We start from the raw sequence: 12939 nt of genomic DNA on the forward strand, positions 1-12939 counted from the left end.
CCATGTTTTCTTTAAAAACCGAATTTTCATTAAATCCGTGGTTTATAACCATACTTTATTTACAAAACAATTTTCTTTAAATAACCACACTTTCTTTATAAAACAGATTTCCTTAAAACTATGATTTATAACCACGCTTTCTTAATTAAAAGCGTGCTTTACAACCACGCTCTTATAAACTATGATTTATAACCACGCTTAAAAGCGTGCTTTACAACCATGCTCTTATGATTTTATAAGTTTTTTGCGTCGGGATCAGAAATATTATGAAAGCATGTTTTGAAATAACGTTTCAACTTATTTTGAGAATTTCGTCCAAACTAAGGGGTTGTTTGGAATGTTTTAAATAAGTACACTTTTTGACATTTTATAAAAAGATATGTAAAAAAATAAAGAAGAGATATTAATTAATATAATTAAAAAAAATAAAAAATATAAATTTATTTAGTTTTCTCAAACTTGACTTATGTTAATTTAGAAAATAAGTTACTATTTTGGCTTATTTTGGAAAAATGAACCCGCTGTGAAGCCCACTGTCAGTTTCAAGCCAACTACCAAACTTGGAGGCTTCAAATTCGCACAGTTATCGATGGTAAGATGAGTGCGCGGTGTAGCAAGAAAACGAGAACTCATCACACTGACTCTGAAAGAAATCGGTAATGAAGCAAGCATTGCAACAATGCAAGGAGGATCAACTGGCATTGGTTATGGTCTCAAATACCAGGTCAAACAACTCTCCAAATCAAACCCCCCTTCAATTCAACATCATCTCTTTTACACTTGACAAAACCCTAATCTGGTTCGTAATCTTCTTTTTTACAGGCTAGATGCATTGTAGATGTCAAAGCAGATACAGATCACACCAGTTTCATCGCTGGCACTCTCAGCCTCAAAGAAGAAAACGAGGTTTCGTGATTTTCTTCTCATTGATCTCAATTTTATATATATATATATATATATTTTTTAGTATCTTGATTCGAATTGAAATGGAGATGTGTTTCAGGTGCATTTGATTAGGCTTTCATCGGACGGAACTGAACTTGTGTGCGAGGGTTTGTTTTCGCATCCGAACGAGATCTGGGACCTCTCTTCTTGCCCCTTTGATCGACGTATTTTATCCACTGTTTTCTCCTCCTCCGGTAATTGATTGATCATTTAAATTACGAAAATTGTTTCGATTTGCAATTTGAATGATTAATCTATGGACTCTTGTATAATTAATGCTCTAATGGTTCACTTGCAATGCAATGGGTCACTTTTTGGTGAATTGGATAGCTAGCTCTAAATCACTTGTAGGCATTTTGTGGTATTAGATTATGTGGGTTTATTGGCATTTGAACTCCTCCCTTTTTGATTGTTTAGCAACAGAATTAGTTTGACGTTCATGGTGGACTGCCAATTTGCTGTCCTGTGTTTCTGCATTTTGACAGCTAATAGGAACAAGAAAATATTAGATCATCAAATCGTATATGCTCTTCCTTGGAACTATTGTTGAGTTGAGACTTAGGGAAAGCCACTACTGTAACTGTCAATTGTATGTACCAAATTGGTTTAATAATTACAAAACATGTCAATAATTTTTGGAATGGTTTGTCGATTACATACTTTCTTTCCCTCACTTCTCTACAAGTTTGGTGGTGTAAACAAAAAAAGTGGTTTGATAGTTTGCCTTGTTATTGAAGGTGAATCGTATGGAGCAGCAATATGGCAGATCCCTGAGCTGTATGGCCAGTTAAATTCTCCGCAGTTGGAATGTATTTGCTCCTTAGATGCCCATAATTCTAAGATCAAATGGTGAGTTTATTGTCCAGGATCAACAACTCTGTTCTGTGATATGATACAAAATAATCTGATATCATTGGAAGTTCCTTGATTTGCGCACAAACATTATGTCTTCTATGTTAAGAGTTGTGTTGGTCTTGTTTCCAATCGCATTGTTAAATGTGTTTTCCAGTGTAAACTAGCTGCAACTTTCCATCATTGGTCTGAGTTCTCTACATTATTTGGCTATTTTTATGAGGCATATTATCATATTTAACAATGCTACAAAACTTCTTTTGAACAAACAACTATCTGAAATTATCTGAATTTAAGGAAACATTTGACTTGCGTGCATGCGGATGTTTGCAACTTAGCTTGTGTGCGTCTGATGGAGATCTAAATGTACACATTCATTACAACATCTGGAGTTTGAATTCCTCATGCATTTAAAATTTGAGGAGCTGTTTCTTTGCTTGTTTTGTTTTAGTTAGTCAGACAGCTAACGCAACCCTACTCAACTAATCTAATAAGTAAAGGCCTGTTCGCATCGCAACTAATAGAAAAAAACAACTACTAGACTAGATGTATCATCGAGGAATAAAAACCTCTTATGATTCTGCATTGCTTGCTGCATTGAGAATAACTTCCCCTTCTGAACCTTCCAGTGTAGTTACCTAAACCTTGCCACTTGACAGAGGCAAGCTATGAGACCAGTTTAATATTCCAGAAGGTATTGTGTTCGTTCGCTTTTTAGGGAACTTTCTGGAATAGATTATCACCGTTAGTCACTAGGCACTAGTTGCTCGAGTATTATGATAAATTGTAGTCTCAATTAGGACAATGCTACAAAACTTTAGATTTGTCATATCGTCGTATCATATTTGTATCTCATATCGTTTTTTTTTTAATTTTTAAATTTTTATATATAGTTTCAACAAAATGTTGTAAATTTGCTAGATTATGGTCTTTTAGGAGTCACTGGAATATTGGATTCAACCCTCAGTAGAGAACATATGTTACATGGACTATCTAATATGTAAAGTGTCAATGTAGGATGCTACAGGTGTTAGGTAAGGATATGTGTCTGATAAGTTTGGTTTTGACATGCATTGAAGTCTGCATGTTGAATGCACTTTGTGACAGAAACACTACTTTATCCTAGCCAATAACTCAAGAATTTTAAAAAACACGAGTACATGGCTCTCTCCTCTTTGTGTCCTGGGATGCTAGATCTGATGCTTAGTTGGATACCCAGCCAACAATATGTCGAAGTCTATGTAGCATAGTTGAAAACATGTCATTGACTTACAGTGTTGTGAGAAATAATGTTTATGACTAACTGAATGAAAAAAAAAATAAACATCATGATTAACATTCCATTCCTTCTCTTTTTTTAAGCTGCTTGATGTCCCAAATGTACTCGGCAGCACACTGTGGTGGCCATCTGGAAGGCATGACAAGTTGATCAGTATTGATGAGCAAATCTCTATTTGTGGAGCTTAGATTCTTCCAGAAAGACTGCACAAGTGTGTTTCTTGACAAAATTCTCAGATTTACCATTTGTCACTTAGATACTATCATACAGGGATATGAATTGAAGCTTTGTGTTTATCCATTTGCGCTGTGAAGTTTCCTTTCATCTTCTTTATCACATCACTCATTCTCTATTCTACTGTGCTATCGACTGCATTAGCTATCAATTATATAATTCCTACTCTCTTAGTATATCTTCACTGTCTGCATGCTTAAAGAATTGCTTGTATTATTTAAACCTACTTAAGTTCTATATTGATGCTATTTTTAGTTGATGTGCAACAACCTGTCCACCAACTTCTTAATGCCTATAGTGCATATACATAAATACTTCTTTACATTAGTAGCTGCTAGACAATTGCATATAGATGGGGATGGGGGATGGGCAAGTTGATGTGTGAAGCTCAATGTGGATGATCACTTGGTTCTAAGATAAAAAATATGCCTCATTTGACTCATCCTCTTAAGGCTGTTACCACTCCCTAGCTGCTTGCTTTGTCATGATGTGATGATAATGCACTGTAAGCAGAGAGGGCTTAAGCACATGGACATGCTTGATTGTTTGCATTGCGTATTTCTCCAACTGCATGTTTATAAGTATTTTAACATTAAACATCTTCTGCATCAAATGAAGCTTCTGGATTTGACTTATTTCCATATTACTCCTTTCAAGTGTTCGGGATTTGTTTTCTGTTTCTGTACATATTCAAATCAATGGTAAGAATGCTTTCCTAGAAAAACATAGCCAGATTAAATTCACTTCTTATGCCTTTCACTATTGCCCTGGTCTACTAGTATTTCTAGCACTTCCGAAATTCAGATCAGTTTGCATGAGGGGATGACTAGATTTGAAGACATTTACTTGACCTAATGCCTTGCAATTGCATTTAAAACATTTCAATTAACCTAATGGCAGATGCTTTACTTTTCAACTTCATTAAAATGAAGAAATTATGGTATCATCCATTTTAGATTCTTATCACTTGATTATGCTTTTGTTATTCCTTGTTTCTCAAATTTCGTATTTAATTTCTCATTAGTTTAAATTTATCTATTCAGTTCTAGGTGCCTTGTGTTTTATATTTTATAATAGGTGCTATACAAAAACCCTAACATCAAAATGATAGTGATGTTACTCCGAAATCCTACTACTCAGGTTTTGTGATGAAATGTAGGTACAATCACAGGAGTCAGCTGGAATGCTTCATTACTTATCTGGTGGAGCATGGGTTCCACATGATGTGAATTCTGTTGCATTGGCATGTGAATCATCAATCCAATTTTGGGATCTAAGGACAATGAAGTAAGCTCTTTTCTCGTTTTAGACTCAATCACATGAGTTTGCATCATCTTAGACGAGCTTCTGAAAAAAAAAGAAGAGGCTACAACTGTGCTTTCAGATTTATTCAACAAGCTGAATTAGCTTTTACATACATATATGACAATGAGAAGTGCTAGAGACCCACAATCTTAGATCCACAAATTCACTCAAAATGATGTGACAAAAGAGTTGGGCCCCATATCAAGGGCCTGTAACAAATCAAAAGTGGACAGATATCATATCACATCATTGTGGGTCAAATTGTGGGAGCTTTTTAGGGGTCTCAAACATTTTTCTATGACAGTGTAGCAAGAGATACAGATTTGAGGGATTTATGAACTAACAAACTTAAACTAAATTGTTTGGATGGTCACGATTGACAAATCAGATTACACAAAATATCTTAATAATCTACATTGTGGAGATGCTAACCAAGAATGTTTTTATCAAATCTTTGGGAAGTCACTGAGGAAGAATCTGATATGTAGTCATGATTGACAAATCAGATATTCGGAATATCTTAATATTTGCATCATGGAGATGCTGACCAAGAATGTTTTTATCAAATCTTTAGGAAGTCTGAGGATGAATCTGGTCTGCATCAATAATTGCAACTGTTTTATTATTATTTTAAAATTATTAAAAAGGGAATCTCTGTTACACGGTCTTGGGTACGACTCACCCCAAAAGCTAGCTATTAAGGTGAGGGTGCATTCATGCTTATATGCTTAACATTACTTTAATACTCAGGTGATGTGGGACTTCGCTTCATAATCTCAGTGCTTTCTGCTTTAGAAAGTAAACTGTACAGTCAATTACGTGCCGTCCTTGTGCATCCTATAGTATAACTTAAGGGAGCTCTCTTCGCAGTGTGCAGGTGTGTGCATGAAATGCATCCCCTGCTTTTTGAGGGTCTTGTATAAACATCCATAGACCAACCATGGTTGAAGCTTACACTTGAGTTTTATTTTCCTCTTGAATAAATGGCAAAAAGGCTTGTGGATGAAGCCTCTTTGATTTGTTTCTTCATTATTCATTCTTTGTACCAACTCCCCATAGCCCCTTATACTGTATTCATTCAAATAGGGAGTCGTTTTAAGGGGAGTGTTTTCCACCTCGTTTGTTTCAAGTAATTTTTAATGGTTTCTGTTTCAACTCGTTTGAATTTTTAACATTTTACCATGCAGTGACTCCCGAATATCATTTTATGGGTTGAAACTGATTGGAACTGCAAATTGCTTCAGCCTTTCCTTCATGGGATATTAAATTCTAATCATAGCTGATAATGTTGTGCTTGCAGGAAAGAAAATTCAATTGAACACACCCATGTTCATAATGTAGATTATGACACCAAAAGGAAGTATATACTTGTAAGTATCTAACTGTTGAGTTCATTTAAACATGCCTATATGTTAAAGTATTTGCAATTGTTTGCAATAGCAAGGAGCTCATCTTTATTTAGACCATAGTTATTAGATTTGTCAGGAGTGGGGTGGGCAACTTCCGTCGTGGTTCAATTAGTTTTATTATTGAATCAATTACATGACTCATAGTTTTATTTGAAATTGTGGAGAATTTGAGGGAAACCAGTATTATTTCATATTATTAGTATTATTATCTTGAAGAACTAAAAGATTGAAGGCTTGATGCGCATGTATGCTTTCATATGTCCAATATATAATCATGTTTGTGACTCTAACTAAGTGCATTTAAGATTATGTTTTTTAAGTATAGCTGAGTGTGTATTCATATATATTTATATGTTTTTCATACATGTATACTTTTGGGATTCCTGTGGTATTAAGTGTGGCAGCAATGTTGGAATGGAAAATAATAATTTGTGCAGAACAAACTTTAGGAGGCAATGGGGTGGTCCATGGAGTGGCATAACATGCCCTATCTGTCTCCTTGGAAGAGTGATGGGAGGGGAGATTTCCCTTGCTTACTGGCATTAGCAGAGGGAGAAGTGCAGAGCTGAGGCTCTGAGTTGTATTCACTGCTATTACCTTTTTAATCAATAAATGATATTTTCCCGGAAAAGTGTAAAGATGCTAAAAGAACTTTTGTGTGGAGTCCCAATACAATAATCTCCGTTCTTTGCATGGTGTTTTTTATATTGATCTAATAAATGTCCTTTGATTAATATTGGACTAGCGTTGGCTAGTGGCTGGTTGCCTTATTTTTATTCTAAAGGTCTTTGGTTCAAAATGCCCAGCATGTTTATTTTGTGAGAATATCAAAAAAATTGTTCTGCTATTGGGTCAACCTGGTTATGTGTTTATTTTGTACGGAAGGTATACAATATAGTCTATGGGAATGTTCATATAGATTTCTATGTCATACCTTCTCACTCCAATTACATAACCGGATTGACCCAAGATCCAGTGTGGGCACTGGTAGCAGCTTGGCTGGGTGGTAGGAATGGAAGCTGTGTTATGCATGCAGCTGTGGCGTGTTGTGTTTGTGCTTCTTGGTGAGTACCGGCTGAAGGTGCTTTGTGTGTGTGTTTCATTGAGGAGACGAACCAGTGATGACTGCTGATGGTGAGAGAAGTGCATAGGTGGGGGTGGTTTGGGGGAGAGAAATAGTAGAGTGAAGAAGAGGGTAATTTTTGTGGTTTTGTAGAATCGTAAGGACATTTTTGTCCCCAAAAATGACACTCAACAAAAGTGCGTTAGTTGCACTTATTGTGTGCTTGTTTTCTAATGTTACGGGGTTATGACCACATGACCCATACCATAAGGGGGTAAAATGAAATTTTCCCTATTTAATTTTGTTTTTGTTGTTCTTTTAAAGACCCAACTTGTTGTATCATCGGCTGATTCACAGAAATGACTCTTGTTGTAATTTTCCAATCCAAAATTAATAAATCGCTTATACTCTAGACTATACCTGATTCAGATGCCTGCCTGAGAGTCATTTGGATTGTACCTATTTAAAATCAATGGAATGCAAAAGTAAGTGAATTCCATGGTACTCCGACAAAAATGACTGGACATTCCCTTTGTTGTTTGTTGGTTAGCTATCAATCACACAGACACAAACGTAAACATCCCTCTAATATAATCTTTCATATAAATGGACTTCTTTTTGTTGCTCGAATGGTTATCTGGTGTTATACTTTTAATCACCAGTCAACTCTCACGTTGGATGACTATATTCCTATCTTTGGCTTATTATTGTTCTAATTTTCACGTCTTTTTTGTCATAACTTCCATGCCATTACGATACCTTGAACATGCATGGAAATGAAATATTTCCATTGTTTTCGACAATGTTTAAACTCAGAAATTGATCATTTAATTTGAACCAGTTCTAATTTACAAAATGGTGATAATGATTTGCAGACCAGTTTTGAAGTTACAATTACCTTGTACATGAAATATAGATTGAAAATTTCAATGAGAGAGAGAGAGAGGGAGAGAGATTGCTGCCATGTCACAAAGGAATGAGATTTTATTTGTTTAGCAAAAATCTCTACATATGTTTTTGTATTGGACTACTTTTTATTGATTATCCAGTTTAATTGGCACTGTATAATAATACTGTTGTCAATGCTAAAGGTAACTGCAGAGGATGAATCAGGGATACACGTATGGGATCTTAGAATGCCAAATGTTCCAATCCTAGAGCTCCCTGGACATGCACACTGGTATCATTTTACGCCACTGGCCTATTCTCATTTATATCCATTCATGCGTTATGAGCCCTGATTACATATCCTTTTTCACTTGACAATATATATTGTATGCATGTGCTTGACAGTAGTCTGATTGACCCTTTTTGGTATTGCTTGCAGGACATGGGCTGTCAGATGTAATCCCGAGTATGATGGGCTAATTCTGGTTCTCTCTCTCTCTCCACACAAACACAAACACATACACATACACATACACATGTGAATCTCACCCTTTTTCTTTATCCATCATGAGAAGAGACATATTCCTTTTGGTTAAGCATGAACACAAGGCCGGAAAGAAACTAGATTTACTTAAAATTACCTTTTGAATGGTTTCTCTTTGGCCCATATAATGTCACGAATTTAAGTTGAGGCCTCACTTATTTATATTGAAAATGTATCTCTTCATTCATGATTGCCTTTCTTCTTTGGTTAACTGTTTTCCTATCCAATAATGTCTCATTGACAGAAGAAACACTTTTGCAGACTGCTGGAACAGACTTAACCGTCAACGTATGGTTAACTTCTCCTCCAAGCAGTGATGATATAACATATGAAAGGTCATTTTCTTATTCTGAAGTTACAAATTTCACCACTTTTGTTTTCTTTTTCTTATTTTTTATTTTTTTCATTTCTTCAGATGACCTTATTTATGTTTACGATTCTGGCAGCTTGGTGAAGTCACCTACAAGGCTGGCAGATCCATTGCTCAATTCATACAGTGACTATGAAGACAGTGTTTATGGTGATTGCTGCAACTTCGCTATTTTTTTTTTTTCTTTTTTTCATTTTAAAAATATTAATGTCCGAACTTGGCCTGATTAGTTTTACCTGAAATTGCAGGCCTTTCCTGGAGCTCTCGAGAGCCTTGGATTTTCGCATCATTGTCTTATGATGGGAGGGTAAGAACACTCTGCTTTTGTATGATAGGGAGACAAAAGAGGGCTCCAAAATTCCCACTCTTAAATTTATTTATTTTTTATCAGTAAAATTAAGAATTATATAAAAAATACAAAACAAAATCTTGTTCTTGATAAATCCATGCTTCAAGGCTCATAAATGGCCACATAAAATGGGTAATTATTTGATGCCTGCTGCACAATCTGATAGCTTCCAGTTTGTTCTAGCAGTGGGCCATTAACTAATTCTGAGCATTTTGTACAATATTTACTATGGTATAAGTTGGTAATTTGGAAATATAATTTGTTTCTTGGATAAGTAGGTAATTTGTATTAGAAGGCATCAAAAGGGGATGCAACCCATGCACAAAAGGTTCATGATAACCCAAAAGACAAAGAAGCCTATACACTCAAAACACAGCGAGGCCTAGAGATTCTTGGAAGTGTAAAGATTTTAGGGTTGACAAAGTCAACTATGTGATCAAGACACGACATAAATTTCTTTGGACTCCAACTATACAAAATAATAATAAAACTACTTCTGATCCTAAGCAAAGGTTCCATATACCGTGAAATTTCTTGTTGCAAGCCCTCCATAAAAGCCACTTCAAACACAATGGAACTAACAACCACACCTTCCGCCTTTTTCCCCACCCCTATAATCAAACATGATGCCAAAAGTCCCTTGTCAGCTTAAAATGTATTAGCAAATGAGAGAATGACTCATGATCACTCTACCAATGGCAACACCAATAGTGTGGATCTGCTGCCTCCTAATTAAATTTTCAATCGTAAGGATCTTCTCACATGTTGCATTTCATACAAAAAAGGCCACCTTGATGGAGCTCCATCCGCAAATTCCTTTCTAAGTGAACACCACTCCTCTATTCCACAACAAATCCCTATAAAAGGACTTCTTCACTTCTAAGTAGGTACCCAACACAAGAAGTTTTGTTCTTATCCTATACCCCTGCACGCATAAAACAAGTTGAGGAGATACAGGCCTGTTTGGTGCAACTTATTGTAAGCTGCAATATAATGATCAAAATGCAAAAGCCAAAAGCACCCCTTTCCAGCTTCTAGATAATCAATTTTTTCAGCTTATTTAAGCTATTTCTGCCTAATAAACTGTAAACTAAAGTTTCACCAAACATTTTGGTATAGACTTACGAAAAAGCTATAAGTAGCTTGTATAAGCTGCACCAAACAGATAGTGAACTGCTCCATTCCACAATATACATTCCTTGTAACATACTGGAAAACACTACTACCTACCCCCATTGTGTAATTTGCAACCAAGGCTTCTTTGTTTGTGGCAAGTAGAAAAATATAAGGATCCCTTCAAAGCATCCTCTTTGCACCATTTTTGGGTCTAACATTTTACTCTTACCTCCCCTTTCGAACTTTGAATTTGTAAATCTGGAGAAATCATCCCAGGCATGGCAAATACTTTTCTAAAGGCCTCTCCCATAAGACATACACTTCCCCCAAGAGCTATCATATTTGGTTGTCACCACCTTCTTCAATATCTATTCCTTTTGCAAGCGGGGCTCTAAAGGAACTTGCGAATATATCTAGTCTCTTAATACTCAAACCCTCCTCCATCTTTAGTGCACACTGTATCCCAATCACCCCATAACAAATGTTGCTGCATTTTCTCAAGCCTCATCTGTCATGCAATATTGAAACCTAAGACAACAGCATTATGGTGATTTCAGTGTTGACCAATGTAAGCTGCAAAACATGCCTAGGGGGCCTACCACCTTGTCCAACCTAATCAAAACTAAGAAGCATAAAGAAAATTAAGAACTTTCTACAAAGAGCTAATCTTCAGGTTTTCCAGTACTGATCAGAATTTCAAGCTTAATTTTTATTTTTTTATTTTATTTTATTTAAAAATTGCTTCCTCTGCAAAACAGGTGGTTGTAGAAACAATAAAGCCGCATCTCCCTAAAAGATGAAGTCAAACCATGTGATTGGTGTAAGTCCTTAATCCACCATTGTGTTTGCCATTTCTTTATCACTTAAAGGTACTCACTTCTGTTTTTGTTTTAACTGCAGAGCATTACTTCCCCCTTTGCAAACTGTATCCTTGACACACCTTTACGCTTTTTGCTGTTATGGCCTCTCTCCTATGCTGACATGGGGTTAATGGTTGGAAATGCATATTGCACTAAATCTGGTATGAGAATTTTCCCATTCATATGAAAGATTCTCATCGTTGTATGAGAGTTTTGCAATGTTTTGTGATGTGTTTGTGGCCCGTGTGCCATTTAGGCAATTCGAATTGACTTTTAAAGGACGTGTGGCACGTGGACTTTGATCATTGTATTTAATAAATATGAACATGTCCTCACATCTTTGTAAAAATTAAGAGGGAAATAATTATTTGTGGTCTTGGTAAACTGTCCGGTTAAATGTCATGCTTTTGGATAATAAGATTGCTAAAGGTGAGCCATTGTGATTAGGAGTCCATTTGTTCTGTTTTGACAATAAGGAACAATGAATTTGGTAGGAAAAAAAAAAGGGTTGTGTAAATGAACGGTTAAGATGTAGGTGGACAAAGCGAAGCTTCCTTGCTTTTAATCTTATACTTCACCTCTTGATGCTTCCATTGCACTGCCATGTTGCGATAGATCAATTCCAGTAATTATTTTGGTGACAAGTCTGTATGTTTGTTAGTTGTCAACTGTTTTGAGTGCATGAAAAATTGCTGATATGGAAAGTCCAAAGTCCAGGTTCAGCATTAGCCACCTAGTCCGAGCTAATGCGTGGCCCCACTGTTAATCTTTTGAATTGCTTGAAGAAATCTTCGTTTTTCAGAGATGAATTTAGCCACGAATGTTACCATCATGGCAATTTTGTTTGTATTACTTTTAAATGGAAGTGACATTAAGCTTATCCAGGAGAGACGCAAGGACTTGACATAAGCCTGTCTAAAATTGGAACATTATCCAGGGAAAATTATTCATTGCTCTTGGGACATCTTATGGGAGTTGGGTTCCTGCTGTGCAGTAGGCTACTGTGAGACCTATTAGGGGCATGGTCTGAATTTTTTTTTGATAATTCGAATCGTTTATATTATAAGATTCGTTGAATAGATCATTCATGTAAAAAATCAAGTAAATTGGATATTTGTAGTTTTATAATATGAATATGTTTGTTTTTCAAAAAATAAACGGTTAATATGATTTTAATAATTTTTTTAAATAATTAAGATTTGATCATAGGATTACAGATGTTTAATTAATTTGATTATTTTATATAAATGATATACTTGATAAATTTTATAATGTAAGCCATTTAGATTATTAAAATACAGTTAAAAGGTGCTTACAAAATTTTGAAGCAGGGCTGCTGTGCCATAGCAGCATGTTGTAGTTTTGGCAGGAGCTGGAGTGGCAACCCTCTTCTTGACCATGGAATTGGGGTTATCTGACACGTAAGTCATCCCCTTGACCAGGGAATTGGGGTTATCTGACACGTAAGTCATTCTCTTTTTTTCAGCTTATCCGTAAAATAAGGCTGGTTTGAGAATATGTTATTTTAGTAATTTTTTAATTTTTTAGTTAAAATATGAGATAAAAAATTAGGTTTTATTTGAGAATAAATTTTTTTAGTAATTTTTGATTTTTTTTTGTTAAAATATGATGTAAAAAAAATTAGTATAATTGGAATGATTTTTTATTTTTTTACAAAAAAATATGTAAAAAGTACAGAAAAAATAATTTTTTTGATTTTTTAGT

The 12939-nt window shown here is 35.3% G+C and overlaps 1 protein-coding gene across 1 annotated transcript; it reads left to right on the forward strand.

The window, feature by feature from the left end:
* The first annotated feature begins 509 nt into the window (after positions 1–509).
* Positions 510–11812, forward strand: LOC114284530 (WD repeat-containing protein DWA2). Its single transcript, XM_028227469.2, is given in 15 exon segments — positions 510–724; positions 823–906; positions 1004–1139; positions 1683–1794; positions 3189–3238; positions 3241–3287; positions 4470–4597; positions 5916–5985; positions 8179–8267; positions 8415–8460; positions 8781–8854; positions 8966–9039; positions 9138–9196; positions 11113–11174; positions 11255–11812. Coding segments are annotated over 14 exon segments (1056 nt in total). The 5' UTR covers positions 510–679; the 3' UTR covers positions 11155–11174; positions 11255–11812.
* The last annotated feature ends 1127 nt before the right edge of the window (positions 11813–12939 follow it).

The sequence above is a fragment of the Camellia sinensis genome, chromosome 6, assembly GCF_055761805.1.
Source record: "Camellia sinensis isolate YWXY chromosome 6, ASM5576180v1, whole genome shotgun sequence".
Lineage (NCBI taxonomy): Eukaryota > Viridiplantae > Streptophyta > Magnoliopsida > Ericales > Theaceae > Camellia > Camellia sinensis.